The sequence below is a fragment of the Phascolarctos cinereus genome, unplaced genomic scaffold, assembly GCF_003287225.1.
Source record: "Phascolarctos cinereus isolate Bilbo 61053 unplaced genomic scaffold, phaCin_HiC Scaffold_726;HRSCAF=1367, whole genome shotgun sequence".
In the NCBI taxonomy this organism is placed as follows: domain Eukaryota; kingdom Metazoa; phylum Chordata; class Mammalia; order Diprotodontia; family Phascolarctidae; genus Phascolarctos; species Phascolarctos cinereus.
Genome location: NW_027556098.1, coordinates 33,845,082 through 33,871,019, shown reverse-complemented (window position 1 = coordinate 33,871,019; position 25,938 = coordinate 33,845,082). Strand labels below are relative to the sequence as shown.

At 36.8% G+C, this 25,938-nt stretch overlaps 1 protein-coding gene across 12 annotated transcripts in view; it reads left to right on the top strand.

The window, feature by feature from the left end:
- Positions 1-17,752, top strand: part of INPP4A (inositol polyphosphate-4-phosphatase type I A) — a 206,810-nt gene extending 189,058 nt beyond the window's left edge. For 6 of the 12 annotated variants that reach the window (XM_020992800.2, XM_020992806.2, XM_020992804.2 and 3 more), the window contains 2 exons: positions 726-880; positions 7,024-9,968. In XM_020992800.2, the coding sequence (XP_020848459.1) occupies positions 726-880; positions 7,024-7,204 (336 nt within the window). In that variant the 3' untranslated portion in view covers positions 7,205-9,968. The other 6 variants (XM_020992807.2, XM_078146368.1, XM_020992808.2 and 3 more) reach the window with 2 other exon arrangements.
- The last annotated feature ends 8,186 nt before the right edge of the window (positions 17,753-25,938 follow it).

The window sequence follows — 25,938 nt, the reverse complement described above, 5'->3', positions numbered from 1 at the left end:
TTTTATAAACCAGGGAGTATGCGACTTAAATGTCAGTAGTAGTTATCATGATTCTAATGTCCCTTAGTGAAAGAAAGCCCTACTCTGTTGCCTTATTATGGAATTAATTCTAGGTTCTAAAAAACTAGGTCAATGGAATGCACTTCTGGCAGGTTATAATAAGATAGACAAGGTTTTGCATAGGGCTAGTCACAGACTGTGTATTTGTCCTATGAGGACCAGCCTAGCTAAGTATAAAGAAAGTTATTACCAGAAGAACAGAAGCCTTGTGGTGATTATTTTCAGCCATAGCAATTCAGAGACAGACAAATACCAGGGAGGCATTTTGTCCTGTATCAGAGGATGGAGTACTTATTCTGGCAAAATAGTCCATCCTTAAAGTTTTTAATTATTACTTATTTGTATATCATGGTGAGTGAAAAAAAAAGTTAACTTGTAAAGTAGAATAGGGAGGGGAAAAGGGGTGATACAGAGAAAAGAGTCCTGGATTTGGAGTCAGGAGATCTGCGTTCATAACCCTGGCCTCAATTCCTCATTGGTGAAATGAGGGAGCCATCTCTTCTATTGATTAAGCTATGATATTATTAATCTTGAAACTTTTTTTATTTTTTCTCTAGTTTGTTTTTAACTAGGTTGATTTTATAGCCTTTGGAAGCAGAATATTTTTCATGTTGTAACAAGTGTTTTCCATGCATTTTTTTAAAGACTCATCTTCTCTTTGCTAGGTGTGCCGAAGACTCAATGGAGTCCGATTTACCAGTTGCAAGAGTGCCAAAGACAGAACAGCTATGTCAGTGACCCTGGAGCAATGTCTGATCCTGCAGCATGAACATGGAATGGCTCCCCAGGTCTTCACCCAGGCTCTGGATTGCATGAGGAGGTTAGTCTCAGAATTGCTCTCTGATCCTTTACTCCTAATTCAGGATCCGTGTAAACTGCAGATAAGTGGTTGTCTTTTTATAAGCCTATTGTTGCTTTTTAGAAAAGGCATAGTATTTTGGGTTGGTGGGTTTTTTTGCTTTTTTTAAAATAAGAACTTTTTTTGGTATAGGTTTTCTTAATAGCCTCAGAAAATCCCAGTTCTGTTAACTTCAACTGGTCATCAGACAGTACTTTTCCCAAATAAAATATACTTATCCTTAGAGAAGAGGCATTAATCAAGCAGTAAATATTTATTAAGTACCTCCTGTGTTCCAGGCACTACACTAAACACTGTTCTCCCCACCTCCCCAGCCTGAGAGTTGGCCAAAACAGATTAAAATTAAATTGGGAAATATTTAATAGAATAAATAGAAATACAATAAAATATAGATAGTGTTAATATGTAGTTTCTAAGCTAATGAGAGACCCACAGGAGTCCTTATATACAATGTATATACATATATATGTATATAAAATGAATCCTTATATAAATGGCTCCCATTTCAATTTGAGGTTGACATCACTGCTCTAGAGCATATGGTACGGTGAAAGAGCCCTGGATTTGCAATTGGCTCTGCCAGTTACTTATCTTGAATGAATCACTTAACTTTTCCTGGCCTCATTTTCCTCATCTGTAAAATGAGGGAGTTGGACTATTCTAACAGAATTTCCAGCTCTAGATAATGTGATTCTATGAAATCAGACACTTGACATTACCAAGTTTGAACAAAGATATCCTGTTATCTATCCCCAAAGTAATAAAGTCCTTACGAATGTCTTAGCTTGCAGTTATACATCAAGTTTTTGCTCTAGTCAATAAGATGAAAACAGAAGGGTGGTTAGATGAGGACATTGAATGCTGCTTACCAGTGTAACGTTCCTGACCAGCTGCCCCTTGGAAAGGGGCGTGGTGTGTGGGATGTCTTGGGCTGCCCTGCTCTGACACAGCGGCGGCCATTGGATTGGCAGGTTTTATCAAAGGGTGCCTTGTCTCTTCTGGGCAGGGTCTTACAGTCTTATGAAGGCTCCACATCTGCAGGTTGCATTGGTCTGCTACGCTTCCCCCCTTAGCAGTTCGACACAGTTTGCTTTAATGAGCAAAGTGTCAGATTGAATGTTTCCTAACAGCAATCCAACCCCATCCCAACCTGTCAGTGTGCTGTTGTCACATCAACTTAACAGTGTTCTGTATTCTGAAGTGGCAGATGTGTTTGCTGAATGAAATACTGTATTTTAATCCGATCTGTTTACTGTTGTTCAATGCCTTGTTTCAAGCACTGCTGGAAAGCTCCTTATTTCACATACCAAAAGAAAGGATAAGAAATGCAGTTTTTAGTCTTTCTATTCAATGTAGTTCAACAATGCTGTTGAGTCCTGTTTCCAACATTCACTCCTATTGAATGTACTGTATTGTTTGTCTTCTCACCAAATTCTCTAAAGTATCCAATTCTCTTATCCTTTCTGTATGTTTCTGCTATTTGACCCTTTCACAATATTCAGATGCATAAAAAAGATGTATGAGCTGCTGCCGCTTTAATATTAGTCCCTTTTCTTTATGATTTTACTCTTGAGATGAATCAGAATGGAATTCATGTTAGTCTTCCCTTTTTCCTTTCCCCTCATCCCCCCCAATCCTATGCCCCCCCTTCTTCTCTCCCTCCCTCCCTCCCTCTCTTTCTTTCTCTCTCTCTTTCCCTTCCCTCTCCTTTCACTCACTATTCTCTTCCTCTCCTCCCCTCCTCTTTGTAGTTCCAACAGAATTTGAAGCCCTGGTATTAATCAGGGGTAAGGGACCTGGAGGGAAAGGTTTAGACTGCCAGGGTGGGGAACCTGTAGTCTCAAGGCCACATATGCTGCCCCTCAAGGTCCTCAAGTGCAGCCTTTTAACTGAATCCAAACTTCACAAAACAAATCCCCTTAATAAAAGGATTCAGAGAAAGTATGAATGTCATGAAAGCACAAGCTTATTTCCACAGTCCTGCTACCCCAAATCCAAGATACCTGAAATTACAGTGCTATGGGTAATGAAAGACTGGCCTATGCACTATTCTAATGGCACATACCTCTAAAGAAGCAAACCCTCTTCCCTCTGGCCCTTTATTTAGAAAACAACTCACTATAACAGAGCATCTTATCTTGGGAATGAGCCTTTAGAAAGTTACCTCTGTCTTCATAAATTGTTTGCATGGTCCTATCAGAAGTTTGCCCCATTTTCCAAATGTTCCAAGTTCAGCCATAAGACCAAGGTAGAAACACAGGTTCACAATAAGTGGCATTTGAATCAGCACAAAGCCTCCCACACCTTTCCCCAGCGCTAGGCGTTTTGACAAGGGCTGACCACTGCACTATCTTCATTTTAGATGCTATAGAATCAAGACTGTGGGTGTTTTAAATCTCCAGCAAGAATATAAGTTCTGTGAATGTCTATTTTTTGGTCAGCTCCTGGACCAGATAGCTTACTTAGAATTTCATCCTCATTTAGTTAACTAGGATGATGACCAAGGGCTTGAGTTGCTTTTCAGTGCATAGAGTGCAAGTATTCTCATTAATCTATTGATTATTATTAATATTATCTATTAATCTAATTAAGGAGCTGAGGCTTGATCAGCCAGAAGGAGTTCCATAGAGGATAGATGCTATGGTGGCCAAGACTTTTAGTTGCCTCCAGCTATTTAGAATCCAATAAATTCAACAAACGATCCCTAAGTGGGAGAATGTGTCTTTGGTATGAAAGGATATGAATGAGCTACACACTCTGCATCTTTTAAAGAAAAATTGGATTGTTGCACTTTATTTATCCCAGCTAGTAATTTATTATGTATTTCAGACAATGAGGAAACTACAAAAGAAAAGAGGGAAAATTTGTGTGATTCTGTGTTAACCCTTTGTTTGGATAATCATTGACTTTGGACATTAAACCAGGCTTTGAGTGAATTACGTTATTGATGGAACAATCAGTAAGTCAGATTTATTGGAATCCTCAAGGAATTCCATTAAAATATCTGTTCAGATAGGCTACCAACAAGCAGTTATGCTTAGTGGTGCAATGTGGAAAATGCCTCATTTGGAAGAAAATGTAAACATAGTTCCAAAATACTACTTTGTGTCCCTCAGGCAAATCAGAGAGAGCCACTCTAGCGTGTTTTTCTTTTTGCCACATGCCCACACCTACATACATACACACACACATTCATGCACACACATGCACGCGCAAACACACACACACACACACACACACACACTGTGCCTCACTATGAATTTCTTAAGACTTAAAGACTTCCTGAATTTAATAGTAAAGCTTCACTTTATCCTCAACAACATGTTGAATTGGAGAGTTTTCTCTTAAAAAAAGGAAGCCTATGTTCACATCTTGGCATCCAGCCCTATTATGGTTATGGCGTCTTTTACTAGTACTTAACATTTCAGGGCTACAGGATTAAGTCACTGAAGGTGATAGGTGATTTCAATTGCTGTATTCAAATCTATGTGGTAAAAATCCTTGTTGTAAACAAGTCAATATAAAGAAGATTCCTGTTCAAATAGGAATTTAACTGGACAACCTCTGGGGTCCCTTCCTGGCTCTGAAATTCTTTGAATGTTCCACTCTACACAGCTGTTTAGTGGATTGTATCTACTTCTTAAACTCACACAGATCTCTCAGCTAAGGCAGTTGTGATGAGATGGGGAGATGCTATGGTGATATAGCTTCCTGCTTTCAGAAGTGGCTAAAGCAGAGCTTCTTAAACTTTTTCCACTTGCAGCCCCTTCAATACTTCTTAAACTGTGGGTCTCAACCCTATATGGAATCAAGAGAAGAGAGTCAAGAAGTAAAAACTTTCCAGCCATAGCCTACAGCAACTGGCAGGCTCATTTTAGCTTATTTCACAAATTTGATAGAATTTTGAGGTCATGTGTTGTGTATATATGTATGTATATTATGTTCCAGAGCTGGAGGGCTGTAGTACCCTGGAAACCTCCAGGCTATACCAGGAAGATATAATATAAATTATATAATATAAATATAATATATTAATTATACATAAACATAAAATATAGTCACATATAAACATATAATTAATATATAAATATAATATATTCAATAATATCATAATATAAATATATAATATAAAATAGTATAAATAAAAAGGACATTATACACACACACACACACACACACACACACACACACACACACACACACACCCCCAGGCTATGTAATGGAGAGAAAGCTGCCTTTCTCTTCCCAAGCACTAGGTTGTACCATTTAATAAGGAAGAGGAATATCCAAGAAAAAAACTAACCTGTTATAAGTTTAGGGCTGGCCTTGAAAAAAAAGAACAATTGACCTACTGTAGCCACGGGGTCCTCTGAGTACCAGGACTGCGTACCATCATCACTGAAGATGGAAATACCCAGTAGCTGTCTGTGTGACATTCTGGGGCCATGACCACCACCTACGAGTAGACTTCAGAAGTAAATTCAAACAGGGCTCCAATTAACCAGGAGTATAAAAGTTATATAGTGACGATGGGAACTTCACTGAGGCTCAGTCTGCCTTTTTTTTCCCCACCTAGAAAAACGCTAGCAGTAAAGGGGTATTACCTTTCCCCTCTCTGGTATGGCCCTACTGTAGGGAGTTGGAACATCCTGAAAGCCCATGTAGTTGACCTAGGTTTGTGTCCAGACCAACAGGTTACAAACTCAGATGCCATTAAATAGGCCTCTTGTTCAGATTGACTCTGGCTCTGGCTCTAGCAAGATTATCCAAATCCCTTCTCAGGCCTCTGAGCTAAGGGCTCAGGAAGACTCATTTTGCTCAAGATGCTTCAGATGTGGTTTGAAGTGCCCAAGAATGTCTCTGCCCCAAACTTAGGGGAATCTCGGGTCAACAGTACTCTAACTTGGATCATCAAGTTGCCTGGGCCTCTTTAGTATGCATTGGGCTTTAAGAATGATTTCTGTATTTGAGATAACCGTGCCGGAAGCTACAGAGTAAGGTGATTTGCAAATGGGTCTCCAGGCATGCCTACCCTCAAACTGTAGCTGTTTAGTGTTCAGAAGAGGCAGTGATTCAAACTGAAGAAGTTCACAGAATCTCTGAGTCTAAGGGAACCTCAGACATAATGCAGTGTAACCCAGAGGTTCATAACCTTTTGTGTATGTCTCAGACTCCTGTGGCAGTCCCATGAAACCTGTTGACCCCTTCTTGGAATGAGGTTTGGGTTACAAAGGAAATCAATTATGTCAAAATAATTGTCAAAATTTTTTTTTTTAAATAACAAGTTCACAGACCCCTGGTTAAGAACTCGTTGGTCAAACCATACCTGAAGTGCTTGGATCATTTTCACATAATTGAAGTGTGGGAAGAGACAGCAGAGATGATGAAGTACAACCTCTACGGATTTATTCCTGGAGAATATCTAGAAGAACTTGGGGAGTGGGAGTATACTTAACTGCCACTTCACACACCCACTACCCCAACACCCCACCCCACATGGTAAAATCCATGTATTTGGTTTGATGCTTGTAGCCTGTGAGGTAAAGTAACCTTGCAGTTAAAACGTCATCCTTTCCAGAGTTAGCCAAGGCAGCTTTAGCTAACCAAATGCACCTCCCCATGCTGAAGCATATGTGAGAGGGTCAAATGCTACAATGGTTATTCATGTTCAGGTTGCTGTTCAGAGCTCCATTTTGTGCAGCATGTGGCATGGCAGGACAGCATGGAATTTTGCTTGGCCAATTAAGAGACAGTGAACATGGAAAACCATTCTTATTCAACCTACATGTGTTTATTTTCAGTAGACTACAGTACTTTTTCTTATTTTTCTCTTTATTCTCTTTCTCTTTCCTATTTTTCTTGTAATTGTGCTGGTTTTGTTTTGGCCTTTTTTTTTTTTAAACCATTTCCTTCCCATACACCATCTTCCCTTTCTGTTATGGTTTCTTTAACCTTTTTCCATCTCACTTTTTGGTTCTCCTATATTTTATACATTCATTGCATGGTTTTTTCCCTCCCCCTTCCCTTCTGTCTCCCTCCTCCTTTTTGTTTTCTCTTTCCCTTTTCTTTTTTTTTCCTTTTCCCAAACTCTTTCCTTTTCACAGCATTGGAACACGGGAGGTAGTCACCCAGAAGAACTTGAGTGGCTTGGTGCCCATCCGAGATTTCAGACTAGATCCCAGCCTCCTCTACTCCATTCCTTTATTAGCCCTGAGCCCCAATTTACTGATTGTGTGGCTGTTTCTGAGCATTGCATACCTGGTGGCCAAATTCCGTTGCAAATGAAGACCAGTTTAAAAAATAGTCATTAAGTTATAAAGGGAAAAAAAGTTCTAGAATATGTATCACCACTTTATTACCTAGCTGGACAGAAGGAATGTGTCAAAGTGTTGTCTGCCAAGAAATATATTATGCCTTACAGTTTGACATTTCTATTGTACTGAACTATAAATACCCATCAAATTATTTTATCCTGAGGATCTGTATTGAAAACGTAAAATTGATTATTCTGCTTTCAGTGCTTGTAACATTCTTACAGTGCCCTGTTGCCTCGTAATGTAGCCGGCCTGAAGATCAGTTACGCTTACCAAATATTTCTCTTACCTTCAGATTTAAACGTATCTGTCATCTATATGCTTCATGTTCCCTGTTTCATGTATTCCAGAGAAAGAATTCTTGTCTGAAAAGAATTTGTATCTTTTGTATACTCCTTAAGTGTATGCTGGGCTTTCCTTTCCTTTTGAAGAGGATTGATAAGAAAAAGACAAATAGATGGGGTTTATAACTTGTTTGTTTAGAGATGCCTATCTAATAGGACGCATATTCTCTGCTTTCATTTCAAAGCATAGTCCCCAAGTTACAGTAGCAAACAGTTTGCAGAGCCATAACATTTTTCCTTATTTATGTCTAAATTTTTCTGACTTAGCTTATCATGAAGCTGTGATTATGATAGCATACTGTGCCACACCAAATATGTGAAAATCTAGTGTTACTGCATATGACTTTACTTTTTATTCTTTTTAACTGTTCTTAAGAATTCATCAAAGAGATTACAGGAATTTGAGCAGATAGTCAGAAAAGGCTTTTTAGGATATCTCTTTATCCCTAAAATAGCATCCTTTCATTAAGTATTGCATCTTTGATTGCATATTAAACTCAGAAGCCTTGTTTTCTCTTAGCAACCAAATATAATATTCAGAAATCCAGGAAAGTTTGTCTTTGGTTGGTTTCTGAGGCCTCTGAATCCATGACTGACAAATGCCAGTCACAGAAGTATACTCTGGTTTCATTTTGTTTTTAAATTATCATCCCAAGTTTTAACATATACAGTATCCTTAAAGTTAAATTGCTTATTACTTTACTATTCACTTGTTGCAGAAGATTTATTACAGCTTTGTAATGAAAGGTACAGATAAACAAAACACCAACAGTAAGAAGGGAAAACTGGGGGAAAAACTAAAGTCCTCAACTGAGAAAATATTCTGTTTTTTGTTATAATGATTTTTTTAAACCCATGTCTTAGTGGTTTTTCTTCCCAGTACCAGTGAATTTGCATAATTTCCTTACTAAAACTATGCAAGGGTGTTACTCTCAGGCTCTGCATGGCTGCCTGGGGTAATCCATCAAGAAACACTTATTAAACATGTAAGAAATGACATTTCATCAAATTGGCTCCTCATTGGTTTTGAACATTTGGAATGATTTGAGAAATTTAAAAAAAAAATTTAAGATTCTCAAAATTTGCTCAGGGGCTTCCCCAATTGGATATTGTGTCATGGTCTTCAAATTTTTTTATGGTTCATATGAACAGATAGTACTGAGGGGCAAGCCAGCAAACTCAAGGGCAGAAATTCTGGAAGAAATACCCCTGCCACACACCCTAGGGCTTCTACCTTCCTTTTTAATCCCTTCTGACCCCTTCTGTTCCCCAACCCCCAAATACTGCTGGAGCTGTGTGTCTACAATCTTCTAATTAGAAATTATTTGGCTTTTCCTAAATTCACACATGCAATGCTTTGTAATCTTCCTTCAAGAATTTGGGATCTAAATATGGTCCACTCATGAGACTTGTTATATTGGAGCATGCTGTGTGTATACTTTTTTTTTTTAACAAGATGATCAGTTGCTTTCTTTTTTAATTGTAAATGGAGTATATTGTGAGGAATGAACAAATCATGCCTCTTCCATCGAATCTTAAATTCGAAGGAATGTAATTCAGCCTGTTTCCCAGCTTTCAGGCAGAACCTGAGCCATTAGCTCACCTATTCTAGAAAGCTCTTGTTGAACAAGCCCCAGAAGAGCTGATTTCATATCACTATCCAGTAATCGTTAATACAGATTCTTTCTTGTGGCTAACCTAAGTCCCATATGCTACAGCTGGTCATGATTTTCCTCACTAACTGCACTTTTAGTCCCTCAATATATATCAAGTACTTGCTATGTGCAATAATTAAAGAATGCCATATGTATGAATGTATATGAATAAAAAAAAAGTTCTGTATTCAAAGATGGCCCTATTGACAGTGTTATGTACTGCTTTGGACCTTTATCATCAGTAGGCCTTAATGTTTGATTCATGAATACTGATGATAGTTCAGTAGCACAATTCCTCCATACTCAACCCCACTTCACGTCACTTCCCCCTCCCCATTCCCATTAATCTGTCCTGTAGCCCACTGGTACACCAGGTGAGGCCAGTGAGGGTGGGGGTGGAGGGAGTTTTGTCATGTGACTTTCCTAGAACCTGTGTACTTTGTCTTCCTCATTTTTTGGCCATACTCTCATGGATCATCCATGTCTCTGTGTGTGTGTTGGATGAGTTTTCATTGGGACTGGGTCACAAGAGCATGAAGCTTTTCATTTGAAACTCAGGACACCTAACACATATCTGAGGATACCATTTAAAATGTAACCCTATGATTGTAGATCTGGAAGGGATGTCATGAGATTATATGGAATGCTTCTTTGTGTACAAGTGTATAGCAATCAAAAAAAGAGTTGTATCCCTTTTCTTTGATTTATCCAATAAAGTAGCTGTAGCATCCCTTGATGATAGAAAATTCTTCCTAATCTATACTCAAATGAGATAATGGATGTTAAGCACTTTGCAAACTTTAAGTCACTATATAAATGTCTTATTACTTATGGTCCTTATTGTAGTGATGGAAAAGGAGACACTTAGAAACTGGAGAGACAGAGAGAGAGAGAGAGAGAGAGAGAGAGAGAGAGAGAGAGAGAGAGAGAGAGAGAGAGAGAGAGAGAGAGAGAGAGAGAGAGAAGGGAAGGAGAAAGGATTATGGAAGAAAGCAGAAAGTAAATCTTTTCACTTCAGTTTTTTACAGTCTTTATATAATGTCAGGGATGAGATTAAAGGCAATATTTGACATTTGTGTTTATCTAGTTCTCTGTGTCTCGGAACCTAGCAAGTTCAGAAGGGAAATATTTTTTCTTCAGTAATGATATAAATTAGTTTTCTAGTTATTCTTATTACAAGTTAAGTAGGAACTTTAAGGCCCTTGCCCTAGTCCAGATGAAGACATTTACTCTGAGTCAGAGTAACCCACTTTCTCTTTTTTCTAAACAACCCGCCTTTCCCCCAAAAAAGATTTAAATCTTCCATTGGCACATGATGCATTGTTCTGAGCTATCTGAAGTAATAGATACATCTGGATGAATCCTGAAGTGACAGGTTCATTTAACTTTCATTTTCACTTTCCAATCTTTAGTGTTTAGAACCAATTATCTTACTTAAAGTGAGTTGATATCTTTATATCCTGATTTCTCCTTTTTAAATGGATAGACTCGAAAAGAGACAAAGAAAAAAAAATCTCTCAGTCTGTTTTATTGATATAAAGAAGTTCCTTTGACTTGAGGGTAGTTAAAATTGTCCTTGACTCCAGGCCTTTGGGGCGGCATTGTGTTGCCCCCTAAAAATTCAACACCCTGGGTTAGCCTCGCAAGGTACACTCTTTAAAAAAAATTCAATTAATGACCATTTATTAAATGTATATGCATGGCAAAATGAACAAAAATCAGATACATTTTTCTGAAGGACAGAATTTCAACTACTGCGATCAAAGGGGACAATAATTAGCAGACTCATGAATTATTCTTCAGTTCCAAAGGTTAAATACTATAATAATTTATTTGATCCAGCATTATATGATAAGTTGACTGTATGTTAGGACATATGAAATCCAAACACATTTCATGGAATCACAGAATTACAAGACAGGAACTATAATAATAGCTAACATTTATATAGTGCTTTAAGGATTACATATATTATCTCACTTGATCTCTACTACAGTCATTTGAGGTGGGTGCTGTTCTTATCCCCATTTTACAGGATAGGAAGGGACCTTAGAATTCATCTAGTCCAATCCCAAACTGAAGCATGAACTGTATCTATAATACCTCCAGTAAGTCCTCATATGGTCTTCATTTTAAAACTTTCAGGGAATTCGCTATTCACTATCATAGCCCTTTCTTTTTTGAAAGCATTTAGTTATTGTTCATTTAAATTTAAAGTTAATTTAATTGAAATTCTTTCTAGCCAGGAGTCAAAATTTGCCTCTCTCTAATTTCTTTCTTCCTTTTGGTCCTACTTCTGTCCTCTGTGACTAAGAATGAGTTAACTTCTTCCACGTGGCAATACATTAAATATCAGAAGACAATAATTGTGTCTTCCTCCCTCCCCTCCACAAGTCCAGGCTAGATACTCCCAGTTCCTTTGACTCAACCACATATGAGCATGGTTTCAAATCCCTGCATCATTTATTTGCCCTGTTTTTAGACACTCTTTGGGGCACCTAGGTGGCACAGTGGATGAAGTGCCAGGCCTGGAGTCAAGAAAACTCATCTTCATGAGTTCAAATCTGACCTCAGACACTTACTAGCTGTGTGGGCCCCGGGCAAATCACGTAACCCAGTTTGCCTCAGTTTCCTCATCTATAAAATGAGTTGGAGAAGGAAATGGCAAACCACTCCAGTATCTTTGCCAAGAAAACCCCAAATGAAGTCACAAAGAGTTGAATGCAACTGAAAAACGATTTAACAAAACAACAAAAAATAGATATCCTTCAGTTTATTAATGTCCCTTTTAAAATATGTTAATCAAAACTGGACACACTATGCTAAATGTAATGAAAGGTTTAGAATGTTTATGGTTTAGTGGCAAGTTCACTTGATCTGGGAGTCATAAGACCTGTATTTACTGGCTGCCTCTGTGTGACTTTGGACAAGTCACCTTAGTTTCTTTTTTTGTAAAGTATGGGTTGTTGAGTTAGATGGCTTCTGAGATCCCTTCCACTCTAGCTCTATTATCCTATGAAGTGGTACTTTAAAATCTCCCTTAGTCTTTTCTGTTCTTTTAGTAATACTAAAAACACAATATTACTACAATCTGAAACTACAGTTGTACTGTATTAAATTGTAATAAAATTATACTTTAGATTTTAATTTATAGAAGAAAATAACTGGTTAGCTAAACAAAAGAGAATTCCTAAGTTAGAAGAGATAGTTGGTGTTAACGGAAATAGAGCATGTAATATTTAATAAAAGCTTTATAACACTGTGTGCCATTAGGCAAGTCACTTAATCTGAACTTCAGTTTCCTATTTATAAAATGTGGGGCTTAGACTATATTATTTCTCTAAATCTGTGATCTTACTAGTTATTCTTCCCTGCTAGCTAATTTGAAATTTAGCGGTGACAGGTGTGTTTTGAGATAGATACATGTTTGGAATGTGCTTCTGCATATGTTCATGCTTAGATATTTTGCCTATTAAAAGAAAATTCCCAAAGATCAAAGAAGTCTGTTAGCAATATATAATAAGTAGTGTTATATTAAATAAAGGTATATTTTTGTCTAGTTATGATTAAGACAGAGCAAAAAATAAGCAACAGTTTCTAGAGAATCTGTGACCGTATTATTCAGACATTCAGCTTTGATGAGTTATTTTATGTTGAGAGTCTTGGGCCCTTTTCAGTTCAACAAATACCTGATAAATGCAAGGCACTGATAAGAAATAAGCATATCTTAGCTATTTAAAATGGTTAGTGGTAAGCAGATAGAGAATATTAAAAAGATTTCCTGGCTTTTGAATAAAATAACTATGTCGTGCCAGAAATGTTTTGCATTTGGCTATTTAATACTTAATATAGTAGGAATAATATTTATATTCTGAGATTTTCCAGTTTACATTTTGAACTATTACCATAATCATTCTTTTAAAAAAAAAAGACAAGAAAAGAAAGGAGGAAAAGGCATAGTAACATTATAGAAAGATATTTACTTTGTTTAAAATCTTTGAAGATTCCTATTTTCTTGGTAACTATAAATTTTACATATCATCAAAGGCAATTTTGTAATGAATTTGATAACTAGCTTATTTAATATCTAACTTAGGGTAGTGTGAAAACAAAGCTATGCTGTACAAGAGGACAGTATGGTGGGAAATTATAACATTTGTATTTTCAACAGCTTTTACCTCTTCTTTCTATATGTGTCTACATAGGGAAATTTCCCCAAGAATTCTTCAAATTCTCCCACTTTTCATAGTGAAGAATTGGTGGCCTAATACCTAGGACTCATTCTCAGCATTTGCTAAGCCATTATGTATTACCATGGCCATCTGTCCCAGAACCAATGCTGAAGAGAAGTCCAAGGACCAGGTCTCTGTGAAGAACATGGCGTGGCGTGGCTCAGTCTCCATGTTTTGCCTCCACTGGCTTGCTTGGTGAAAGAGCCTGCCGTGGGCTGCATCTTGGGGAATGTCCACCTGTGATGGCCATGTAGACACAACTGTATAGTGCATGGAAACACTGGGATCACTTTGCACTCCAAGCAGCTGTTTCCACAGCCAAAATAGCCGATATTGATAAAGTCGGTTGCTTTTTTTTCTCTTCAATTGTATCATTTTTGCTGCATGTCAGATTTGTTGAGGGAAAAGTGTCATTTTCCATTATACATAACCAACTAAGATAGTTATTCCTAAAGTAGAGGGAACAATATGATTCTTTTGAAACTTTTATTCTAAGATAAACCATTTTAAAATTTAGCTTAGCAGAACAGCTTCCAAGCTATGTCTTGGGAGACTATATTATAGCATAGCCTCAAAAGATCTTAGCCCATGAATCCTGAAATACATGAAACCATCTTAAAAAAAATTTTTTTTGAACTTTCTTCCACTTAGATACACTGCTGCTTTTTGGAGATGCAAAACCTGCACAGCTAAGCATGCATCCATTAGTGTGCTTTGTAATTCTATTGTTCAGATGTTTAATATTTAGAGTTGCAGATGAGTCAAGCACCCATTTAAACTAATAAGTTCTTCTAATGCTATGAAAATAACAATTCATTTCATCTTAGTTTAAGTCTCTGGTTTTGTTTTTTTTTTCCTTTTTTACTGCTGTCATTTTTTGTGCTTGTTTTTTTTTTTCCCCAGTGAGGGTTGTCGGCGAGAAAATACAATGAAGAATGTTGGATGTCGCAAGTATGCATTTAATTCCCTGCAGCTGAAGGCTTTCCCAAGGCATTACAGGCCTCCAGAAGGAACTTATGGAAAAGTTGAAACATAAACATAATGTGTCCTCTAATTAGCTGTTATACAATACATGTGGGTACACTCTAGTTGAATTCATGAAGACCAGAAATTTTTTTTTAACATTTCACCCTAGATTCTATTGAGCATGTTGTCTTATTGCAGTTGGAATCCGTAGGAAAGAATGTTTTGGCGCAATAGTTTACGTAGTGATGACTGCCCCTTTAAATAGCCTTTGGTCCTGTGTGAGCTACACAAATACCATGAAATCATTCCCTGTGTTCAACAACTAGGTATATCCAGGATGCTAAAGGACTTTTTATAAATGGCCACTTAGGTAGCTGTTTCACATAGCAACCTTTTCTATTGAGTTGATTTAAGGTTGAGTTTTTCATAGTACTGCACTTAAAAAGATTGGAAACTTAGGGGCAGCTAGGTGGCGCAGTGGATAGAGCACCGGCCCTGAAGTCAGGAGGACCTGAGTTCAAATGTGGCCTCAGACCAAACATTTGACACTTACTAGCTGTGTGACCCTGGGCAAGTCACTTAACCCCAATTGCCTAAAAAAAAAAAATTGGAAACTCAGCAAAGTAATTGGAACTGAGGCAACCCTATACACATTGACGGAATCAGGCAAAATCAATTTGTAAATTCAGGAAAATAAATTAGCGCTAACACCAATCCATGGAGCAAAAGGAAGTGGCCAGGATGATTTGGCCTTTGTGTGACACATGAAGTCAATGTGTCATTCTGAGAGCTTTGCTAGGTCTCAAAAACACTGAAGATTTAGGTATTTCTGATGTGATTGCACTTTGTTGGAAGGTGACTGCCAACCAACCATACCGCATCACTGAAATTCCATCATTTATTTCAGTAGCTGTGTGTCTTGGTGAGTCATTCTTGTCATTAGCCTTGCGGGTTAAAAACTACCACCAACAACAAAATGTGTCAAATGGTTCTTCTCTCTTCTCCTCTCGTCCTTGTACTCATTGCTTTTAAGCATCTTGTTAACAAATTAGGGTTCCACCTTCTAAAGCGTACATAAAGCTCCCCTTGGACTCAACTGAAGTTCTGTGCATCCACTACCAAAAAGAGGCATTTTTACATGACTGCCAGATCAGCATTCTGAAGTGCATACTTACAATTTCATGAAGCAAATGTTATCAATATTTGAATGAAGGAAATGCTAAATATCTCTAGAGCTAGCCTTCAGGGGTTTGCTTATTCTTTCACCTGTTTACTTAATTTATTGCTTTTTTTTTAAAGCATAAACTACGACCATATTTCGTTGTCTTTGAAATGCCTTGTTATACAGTTCGTGGGAATTCCTAATATATTTTCCCCTTTTGCCCGTTCTGTTATGTGAGGTAACCAGAAATTGTTGAGCCCGTTGGGTCCATGTCCTTCTGATTTTCAAACTGATTTGTGTTCCCTCAAAGACTTGGGAATTGTGATTTATCCTGTAATCATAATAAAATATTTTAGAACTTCTTAAAATCACAAGACGTTACTTTTCCTACTCCATATTTCAAAGCATGTTGAAAATTGGAAGCTGAAGACCTGGTTATTTATTTTCCATAAGGAAATAATGAATATGATATGCATTTCACAGAGTTCTGTGTTTTGTTTGTTTGGGAATGCTTGTGTGAGTGTGTTTCATCAGTTCTGTTAGTCATGGTTGTCTTAGAGATGTTCTTCTCTGGGTAAATTATTCTTAAAATTACATTGAAACTTTTGGTCCATTCTTACATTACCTAAATTTGGTGTGTATAAATTATTCCATATTACTTAAAAGGATATTAAAATGTACATGTACATTTTACTTGAGCCTTTTAATGTAGCTAAAGAATAAAAATCATGAAAAGGTCATTGATTTGAAATTACCCCTGTCTAAAATCTTAGGAAATATATTTACTTCTGCCTTTCTTTTCTCCAGAAATTTCCCTTTAAAATATATGACTGTTTTTTATTTGTACTATATGCTTATTTACATGAATAAAGGCAATAGAATTATTCAAATATATGTATATATGTCACTTATATACATATACAGAATTGATCGCTTGGCAGAGTTGTTTGGCTTCTGCTAGTAATGGGTAGTTTCAAGGTAGCTACCAGTATTGAAGAGAGGGCCTTTGAGTACTAGCTGTACTTTAGAGATACTTCTTAGGACTGTTGGTTTCAGCAGTGGTAAAGACATTTGTGTGTCTTTTCTGTGATACCATTCCCATGGCAAGGCTTGTAGTTGTAGTAAAATCTTTGTTGCCAGCTACTCTATTCCCATTTACTTGTTTAGCTATATTCAAATACAAATGAGATTTCAGTAAGGCTGATTTACCTTTTGACCCTCGAGCACTCCATGACTTTTTTTTTGTTTTTTTTTCTTAGTATGTCATCCATATTTTGTAGTTTCAGCCTTTTTTCTCTTTTCATTCTTATATTCTCTTGCCAGGTTTTTGTTATATACTTCAATCATGTTTTTGCAATTAAAAAATCTTGTATGTATTATTTCAAAACTTTTATGTGTCTGAAGATGTTTAACATTTGAGTCTCTTATAGTGCTGCTTCACATAAATAAATTACAACGTGTGATTTTGTACCTAGCTCCCTTTTTGGAATAGTTTTCTTGAATTCTTCAGGCATGCTTGGAGTTCACCAGTTGAAATGGTGGGACCTCAGCCTCGAAAGCTTGGTCATTTGAAATATTCAGGTTTCATTGTTCTGTGTGAAGGACACACTTGCTCAGCTGGGTTTTTTTGCACATATCGTAGCATCACGTGCACATTTACAGGTTTGGATAATGATCATATTGAACAGTAAAAATCAAGTTTCTCATTAAAAAAATGTTTAACTCTGTAGAGGAAATTTCCCATGAAATTCTTTTGAGTTGCACCAGGAAGGCTGTTTTATGAGTGTCTTGTAAATTGGGAGTCCTGTCTACTACCTTTTCAAGTACACTTTTTTTTAATGTCATGAAACATACTGAGGAATAAAATTGTTGCCGGGTATGTTATGTGTGTGTTCTGTGAAAGCACCCACAGCACAGTTGCCTTTTGTTTCATTTATAAATGTAGAAATATTGTATAATATAACAGTTTGTCCCTACACAATTGTATTTGCCAAGCTTTGTGAATTGAAATATTTTTATTTATTTCTTTTGGGCAGTATTAATATATTATAAATCTATGGTTACTGTTTTCTATATTCTTAGATCATTCAAGCCATGTATGCTGTAAATGTGCTAGTCTTTAGAATGAAAAAATATTAATAAAGAACTGACAGTACTAAACTGTGACTTTTTTCTTTAAATTCATTAGCACTGGCCTGGGAGTCAGGAGACCAGGGTGTTCTAATCCTGGCCCTGCTACTAATGTGTATAACCTTGGGTAACTCATTCAACCTCTGTTGGCTTCAGCTGTAAAAACTGAATTATGTTCAACTAGTTTTTATTAAGCACTCGTTTGTATGCAGAGCACTATGCTGAACCCCAGGGGAGATATAAAGATTAAATAAGACATAATTCCTCTGCTCAAGGAGTTCAGTCTAGCAACAGAATTGAACAAGATGATCTCTAAGGCCCCTTCCAGCCCGAGCTTCTACAACTAAGATTTGAATTCATTAAAAGGAATGATTTGAGGAGTCAGCATTTGATGAGCCCATGTATGGTTGAATCCCAACATCTTTGGGATTGTTCTTTTTTTCCCCATACGTTGATGCTTCTGCCTTTGCCAATAAGTAGGAATTACAAAAACTTTCCCTCTTGTGTTCCCTCTATGTCCCATAAATGAGCAATTTCAGTTTTTTGAGGATAGGTCAGCTGAACATTCTTCCAAAATACTTGGATCCACTTAGTGTTTGGTGAAAAGGACATTTTGCTCAGTGGTATGCTAACAACTTAAGAGACCTGTTTCTTGCTAAGAAGAAAAGCACCATTAAATCATCAGTGTCATGATTCCATTTGTCTTTAAAGCAGTAGGGTATTCAGAGAAATGGGACAAGAGGAGTAGTTCACCTCTTACTCCATCTTTTTCTCCTCTTGAAATTGTTGTTATTCTTATCCTATAAGCATGTAAGACTAATGAATCTTTAGAGCACTTTTTCATATGATTATAAATTGTTTTAATTTCTTCATCAGAAAACTGCCTATTCATAGCCTTTGACCATGTATCAATTGGGGAGTGGCTCCTGTTGTTATAGATTTGACAATGTTCTTTATATATTTGAGATATGAGACCTTTATCTGAGAAACTATAAAAATTTTTATTAGGTTAGAGAAATCCAAATTAAGACATTCTTGAGATATCATTTTACACCTATCAGATTGACTAAAATGATTGAAGAGGAAAGCAACATATGTTGGAGGGGATGTGGAAAAATTGGACGTTAATTCACCACTGATGTAACTGTGAACTGATCCAACCGTTTTGAAGAGCAATCTTGAATTACGCCCAAAGAGTTATTAAATTGCCTATACCCTTTGATTCAGTAATACCACTACTAGGTCTGTTTCCAAAGATGATTAGGGAAAAAGGAAAAGAACTGTTACGTTCTAAAATATTTATATCTCTTTGTGGTGGCAAAGAACTGAGAATTGCAGGAATGCCCATCAATTGGGGAATGGCTGAACAAGTTGTGGCATATGATTGTAATGGAATACTATTGTGCTATAAGAAATCATGAGCTCAATGATCTTAAATGAACATGGATAGACTTGCATGAAATAATAGAGTGAAATGAGCAGAACCAAGAGAATGTTGTATACAGTAACAGTAATATTGTTTTTAAGCACAACTTGGAGCAAATAAGTCATTTTTACTATTATAAATAACCAAATGAACTACAAAGGACCTATGAAGGAAGACATCTGCATCCAGAGAAAGAACTGATAAATAGAAGTATGTATAGAATTATTTTACATACACACACATGCACACATTTGTGTCTAATGGTAGCCATCTCTAGGGTGATGGAGGGAAGGGAAGAAAAAAAGGGGGGGGAAGTTACACGATAACTTTATTATATATTTAAAAGGAATAGCAAGTTGTACATAACAGATTTGAAGTTTTATGTGTAGTCATCTTTTTTTATATTCTATGTTATGGAAATGCTTGTTTTATTTCTTAAGTTCAGAATAAAATAAAGTTTTAAAAATATTATGGTGTAGTTAAAGTATTATTATTAATCCAAAGCAAAAAGAAAATATCCATTCCATGTATCAGTGTATGTTCATAAAGATATGCTGAGGGAAATATAGTTAGTCTTTCACAACATGACTATTAGGGAAGTGTTTTGCATGACTATACATGTGTAACCTGTATTGAGTTGCTTGCTTTCTCAGTGAGAGTGGGTGGGGAGGGAGGAAGGGAGAAAACTTGGAACTCAAAATCTTGTAGAAGTGAATGTTGAAGACTAACAATAAATTTTTTTTTAAAAAAGGGCATGCTGCTAACACCACCACCAACAAAAAAGACTAATGAGTCTTTCCAGCAGGTACCTTCTCTCCCACACTTTCCCTCCTTTCTTAGACTCCCTGCCTTTCCCTTCCTTCTTTTTTTTTTCTTTTACTCTGAGAGGCAGTTTATTATAAGTGGAAAGGAAACTAAACATGGAGTCCAGAGACCTGATTTTGAATCCTAACTTATGTACATTACCAGTTGTGTGACTATGGACAAGTAACCTCAGAACCTTAGTTTTGTCATCTCTGAGGTTTGAAATACTGGGGGGCAGCTAGGTGGTGCGGTGGATAGAGCACTGGCCCCAGATTCAGGAGGACCTGAGTTCAAATCCGGCCTAAGACATATAACACTCACTAGCTGTGTGACCCTGGGCAAATCACTTAACCCCATTGCCTAGCCAAAAAAAAAAAAGATTTGAAATACTGGTTGGATTTCTTAAGAAGATTATTGTGAGTGAAGTGCTTTGTACATCTGAAAGTGCCATTTGAGCATCACCTGTTATGTAAATCCAGTTCTGAGCTATGTAGACATAAACTTAGGCCTCATGGTCCTCGTATTTGCCAAATTAAAGGTTTTCTTTTCTGTGTTGAAAAGGGAGAGATGTGACAGTATTTAATCTTTTCATTGATTAGAAGAAAAAATACCCACTCATTCAAATGGATTTATGCATGGTTGTTCAGTCGTTTTTCAGTCATGTCCAGCTCTTCATGATTCCATATGGGTTTTCTTGACAAAGGTACTGGAGTGGGTTGCCATTTTCTTCTCCAGCTCATTTTATAGATGAGTAAACTGAGGCAAATAAGGTTAAGTTACTTGTCCAGGGTAACAGCTAGTAAGCATCTGAGGCCAGATTTAAGCTCAGGAAGAGGAATCTTTCTCACTCCAGGCCTGTACTCTATCCACTGTGCCACCCAACTGCCCCACTTACAGGATGTGAAAATGAGCAGGGAAATGGGAATTACAGTAAAAACCATAGCTATGGATCCCAGATGTACAATGCTAATTATGATGCTGATGTTGGCCGTGTAGGCAGTTAAAGGTACCACAAAGATGTTTTGGCAAAATAGGGATTGATAGGGGCAGGATATTCTCATTATTTGGGGCTTCTCCCTTAACAAGGAGGAGACATTGAATTTAACATCGATATGAAAGTACCATACACTACTTCTCTTTCTAACTAAAAATAGATATGTCATGCTTCTAGTTAGTGGAAACTCTTTAGACTCCAGATGTCTCAATTGTAAGGTTTCTATGTTTGATACTGGATTCTAAAGACAAAAGGAACCTTTCCACACTACGCTTCCTTATCCCTATTTATAGGAAGAGAAGAGAGAAAACATCACCTTCCTCCAGCAAGTGATGGTGATGTATGCAGCTCCTTTTGGGCTAGAAGAAATAAGAAAAAGTCCTATGTAAAAATGACGGGCTCAGGCCTCACTTCAAAAGACTTCAACAATTATGCTATCATCAAAAGCTAGGTTAGCCTGGAGTCCCTGAGAGGACTGTAGGCTCACCAGGTTAGTAACTCCCCATGCCTGAAACACATGCAAACCCATCTGGGGAAAGTCATGTCTGGGAAAAACCATTGAGATCCATGATGAAAAATGTACAAAGAGAACTAATGGACCCTGTGTGCAGATTGAAGCATAATGTTTTTCTTTATTTTTCTTGGTTTCTTTTTTTTCTGCAACATGGCTAGTATGGAAATTTTTAACATGATTTCATAGATAGAATGGTTATCATTTCTTGTTTTCTCAATGGGTGGGAGAAGGGGTGGGAGGGAAAGAATTTGAAACTGAAAAATAAAAATTAAAAAAATTTTAAAAGAAAAACCATTGGAGAAGGATTGCAAAGAACCCTAAAGATGCCTGTCATCCTCATTGCAAAAAAGGAAGATAAAAGAAAAGCTATAGGAAAGCCACAGAGGTTAAAAAATGGATGTTTTCACCTCAAGAACAGGCATAATGGAATAAACTGGTTCTTGTATGTATGGTGGTGAGAAATATTAAAGCAGGAGAATAATCTTGTTTTATAATGTACTCTCTACCTAAAAGGTATAGAATGCTGTTATCTCAAATGCATTTAATTATACTTCAACGTGTACTATAATGATTGGCATGTTCTACCCCCCCCCCCAAATACTCATGCAAACATGATTGTAAACTCCCTGGAGACAAGAACACCTTTATATCCTCATGCCTTGGACACAATTATTTAAATAGAATTTTTTTAAAATAAGTTTTTAGTGATAATATGGTTTCTTAAATCCCAAGTATCCCTCCTACTACCCCTCCCAAAGAGACATCCCATATGACAAGTAGGATTTTTTTAGAAAGGGAAAAAAAAACCCATCACTGCTGATCAATACACAGAAGAAGAATCCAAAAACTTGTACTATGTGTAATACCTGTGGACCTCCCACCTCCATGAAGGGGTGGGTTGAGGCTTCTCCTATCTCTTCATTTGAGTCCCGCTTGATCTTTTTTAATATTGTTATATTTACTTCTGACTTTTTGATGTGTCATTCTTTCCATTTATATTGTTGTAGTTATGTATATTGTTTTCTTGGTTCTTGCTTGGCTCTGGATCAGTTCATGCAGATCTTTCTATGCTTCTCTGTGTCCATCACACACATCATTTCTTACAGCACAGTAATATTCCATTACATTCATGTAACCACACTTTGTCTAGCCATTCCCCAATTGATGGGCATCTACTTTATTTCCACTTCTTAGCTGTAGCAAAAAGTGCTGCTAAATATTTTGGAGTATAAGGGCACTTTATTCTTATCAAAGGCTTCCTTGCAGTATAAGCCTAGTAAGGAAGTCTAGTTCAAAGTATAGACATTGTAGTCACTATTTGCATAATTTCAAAATGCTAAACTGAATTTTATTACTTCATTCAATGTCTCATGTTTTAAGAGGCATGGGTAGTAGGCTTTTATTATTATCATTTTAAGAGGCATGGGTAGTAGGCTTTTATTATTATCATTGTGAATATAAGCAACCTTATTAGGAAATTAATGAACAGTAAGAATTTTGCAAAGGTACACTTTTACATCTTTTTTATCAATATATGTACTTCATACTATTTAATGCATTTTTTCCACTATTTCATATACCCATTTTCAGTATACATACTTAGTAATAAAAGTGTTACAGCAAGAAAAGTATAGTGTGTGCCATGTCCTTTTTATTAAACATTTATACTGTTTCTAATTTCTCAGTGTTATGAAGAGGACTAACATTCATCTGTTTCTATATTACTCCATTCTTCCTGTTCCTTTCTTTTCACTCCTCCTTTAAGGTATTTCCCAGAAAGGAAAGAGGCAGTTCAGGGAATCAACTAGAGAATCTGGTCTTGGAGTCAGGAAGACCCAGAGTGAAATCTAGCCTCAGACATATTGGTTGTGTGACCCTGAATAAGTCATTTAATGTCCCATTGCTCCAGATAAGAGGTGTCCTGTAATTAGCATGAACAAGGCTAAAATTTAATTGGGAAACAGCAAAATAAAAATACAAATAAAACCGATTATGTTACATTTTTAAATAAAGTCAGAATGTAGCAGGGACTCTTTATATATGGATTAGTGGCCCCTTTTATTTGAGTTAGAATCTAGGCAACTTTCTAAAACAATAAGTTTAGAAGGGTTTTCCTCACTGGAATTCAACACCAATGAAATTGAAATTCTAGACCAAAAGATAATATTCACCTCCAAATGGGGAAAATAAACTGGATCAGCAGCTTCATAGCTCTCATCCCATGTTACTGGATTGCTCTCCAGAAAGCTAAAGGCCAATTAACATTGCCACCAGTAGAATATATTTGTTTTCCTGCTTTGGGGTTTCATAATTGTTTTTGCCAGTTTAACAAAAACTTTCCAAATTTTCTTATATTAATTTGTTTGTAATTAATTGCTAGGTAGGACTGCTTTTTTTGCTATGTTGACATTTTACTATCTCTTGTTTCTTCATGTAAGTAAACTCTGTTAGTGCCAACCTGGTTTATATTCTCACTGCTGGTAACTACAGAGAAAAAATTAAGCAGCGGTCATCTAATAAGAGATGTCAGAGAAAACTTTTTTTAATGTTTGAAATCACCGTACTGCTTCTTTTTTCCATCATGGATCAGGGAGAGGAAATAGAAAGATTTTTAATTTTACAAACTATTGCATATGGATGTTTGCTGAGTTTCTCCTCCCATTTTTAGCTGCAAAGGACAACAAGAAAGACTCAGAGGGAAAAGCAGAACAGATTGCAGGATCTGTGAAAGTTGTCAAGCATAAAATATGCCAGAAAGTATTCACAGCTCTCCTTGTTACCAAGGTAGAAATAACAGGACTTATCAACTGATTGGATATGGGGAATGGGGGTGGTAAGAGAGGGAGGAGTCTAAGTTAACACCCTAGGTTGTAAGCCTGGGTGATTAGAAGAATGGCGGTAACCTTGACAGTAACTGGAAAGTTAGGAAGATGGGAGTTCTTAGAGGGGAAAGATAATGAGTCCAGTTTTGGACATGTTGAATTTAGGATTTCTTTGAGACATCTAGTTCGAGATGTCCAGTGAGCAATTGGAGATGCGAGAGGTTAGTTGAAATAGATTTGAGCATTTTCTGCATAGAGGTGATAGTTGTAGCTATGGCAGCCAATGAGCTCACCAAGTAAAATAGTGTAGAGGAAGAAGAGAAGAGGAGCCCAGGGGAGAGTATTGGGAGACACCCAGGGTTAGTTGACATGAAGATCCAGTAAAAGAGACCAGGAAGTTCCTGAAGTAGTCAGAGAGACACCACATATAGGAGGCTTTTAAATAATTATCCTGAAAGTTATATACCTCTTTCACACACTTAACTGAAATATTGATGTAATATTGACTCCTGGTTAGTGGAAATTCTGTTGAATGTTAAATTAGGTTCTGATCTTGATTTGGGGAAAAAAAGGAATTTGACTTAATGTTCTTATAACATGTATGAACACCACTATAATGCTGTAAACACCAAGTGCCCATCATGTGGACTATGAACCAGAAGCAGTACACCTGATCCTGTCACTTTTTAGCCAGGAAAAAAAAAAGGTAGTTAGCATTCATGAGGCCACTAGGGTCTATCCACATGAAATTTCTGCCTCTGTGGCCAAACTCCTCTGGCAGTGTTTAGGTTCATCTGACTCTGAAAATAGATTTTCTTTCATGAAATTGCAGAAATCAAAGCCATGGCACCATAAGAAGTCATTATTGAGAAGTATATGGACCAATACCCCATAGCTATCTAGAAGGGTTCATTAGTTTGATGTTAAATACCAATATTCTTCCTGACTTGATCAAAATTGATCATTGTTGAACACTAGGCATACATATTTATACTCTTGATCAAACTGTTTTTGGACTTTCTTGTCCATATTTTTAAAATTAATATTTTTGAATTACTAATAGATCCTATATATCATCACTGTCATCTTTTAAAATGTTACCTATTTTGTGGTGGCAAAGAATTGGAAATTGAGGGATTGCCCATCAGTTGGGGAATGGCTGAACAAGTTATGGCATATGAATATAATTGAATACTATTGTTCCATAAGAAATGATGAGCAGGCAGATTTCAGAAAAACCTGAAAGACTTACATGAACTGATGCTGAGTGAAGTGAGCAGAACCAGGAGAACATTGTATGAAGTAATAGCAACATTGTGGGATGACCAACTTTGATAGGCTTAGCTCTTCTCAGCAATGCAATGATCTAAGACAACTCGAAAAGAGTCATGATGGAAAATGCTATCCACACCTAGAGAAAGAACTATGGAGTTTGAATGCAGATGGAAGCATACTATTTTCACTTTTTTTGTTTGTTTTTTCTTTCTCGTGGTTTTTCACTTTTGTTCTGAGTGTTCTTTCACAACATAATGTGGAAATATGTTTAATATGATTCTACATGTATAGCCTATATCAGATTGCATGTCATTTTCAGGAGGGGGGAGTGGAGGGAGGGGGAATATTTAGAACTCAAAATCTTTTAAAAGTGAGTGTTAA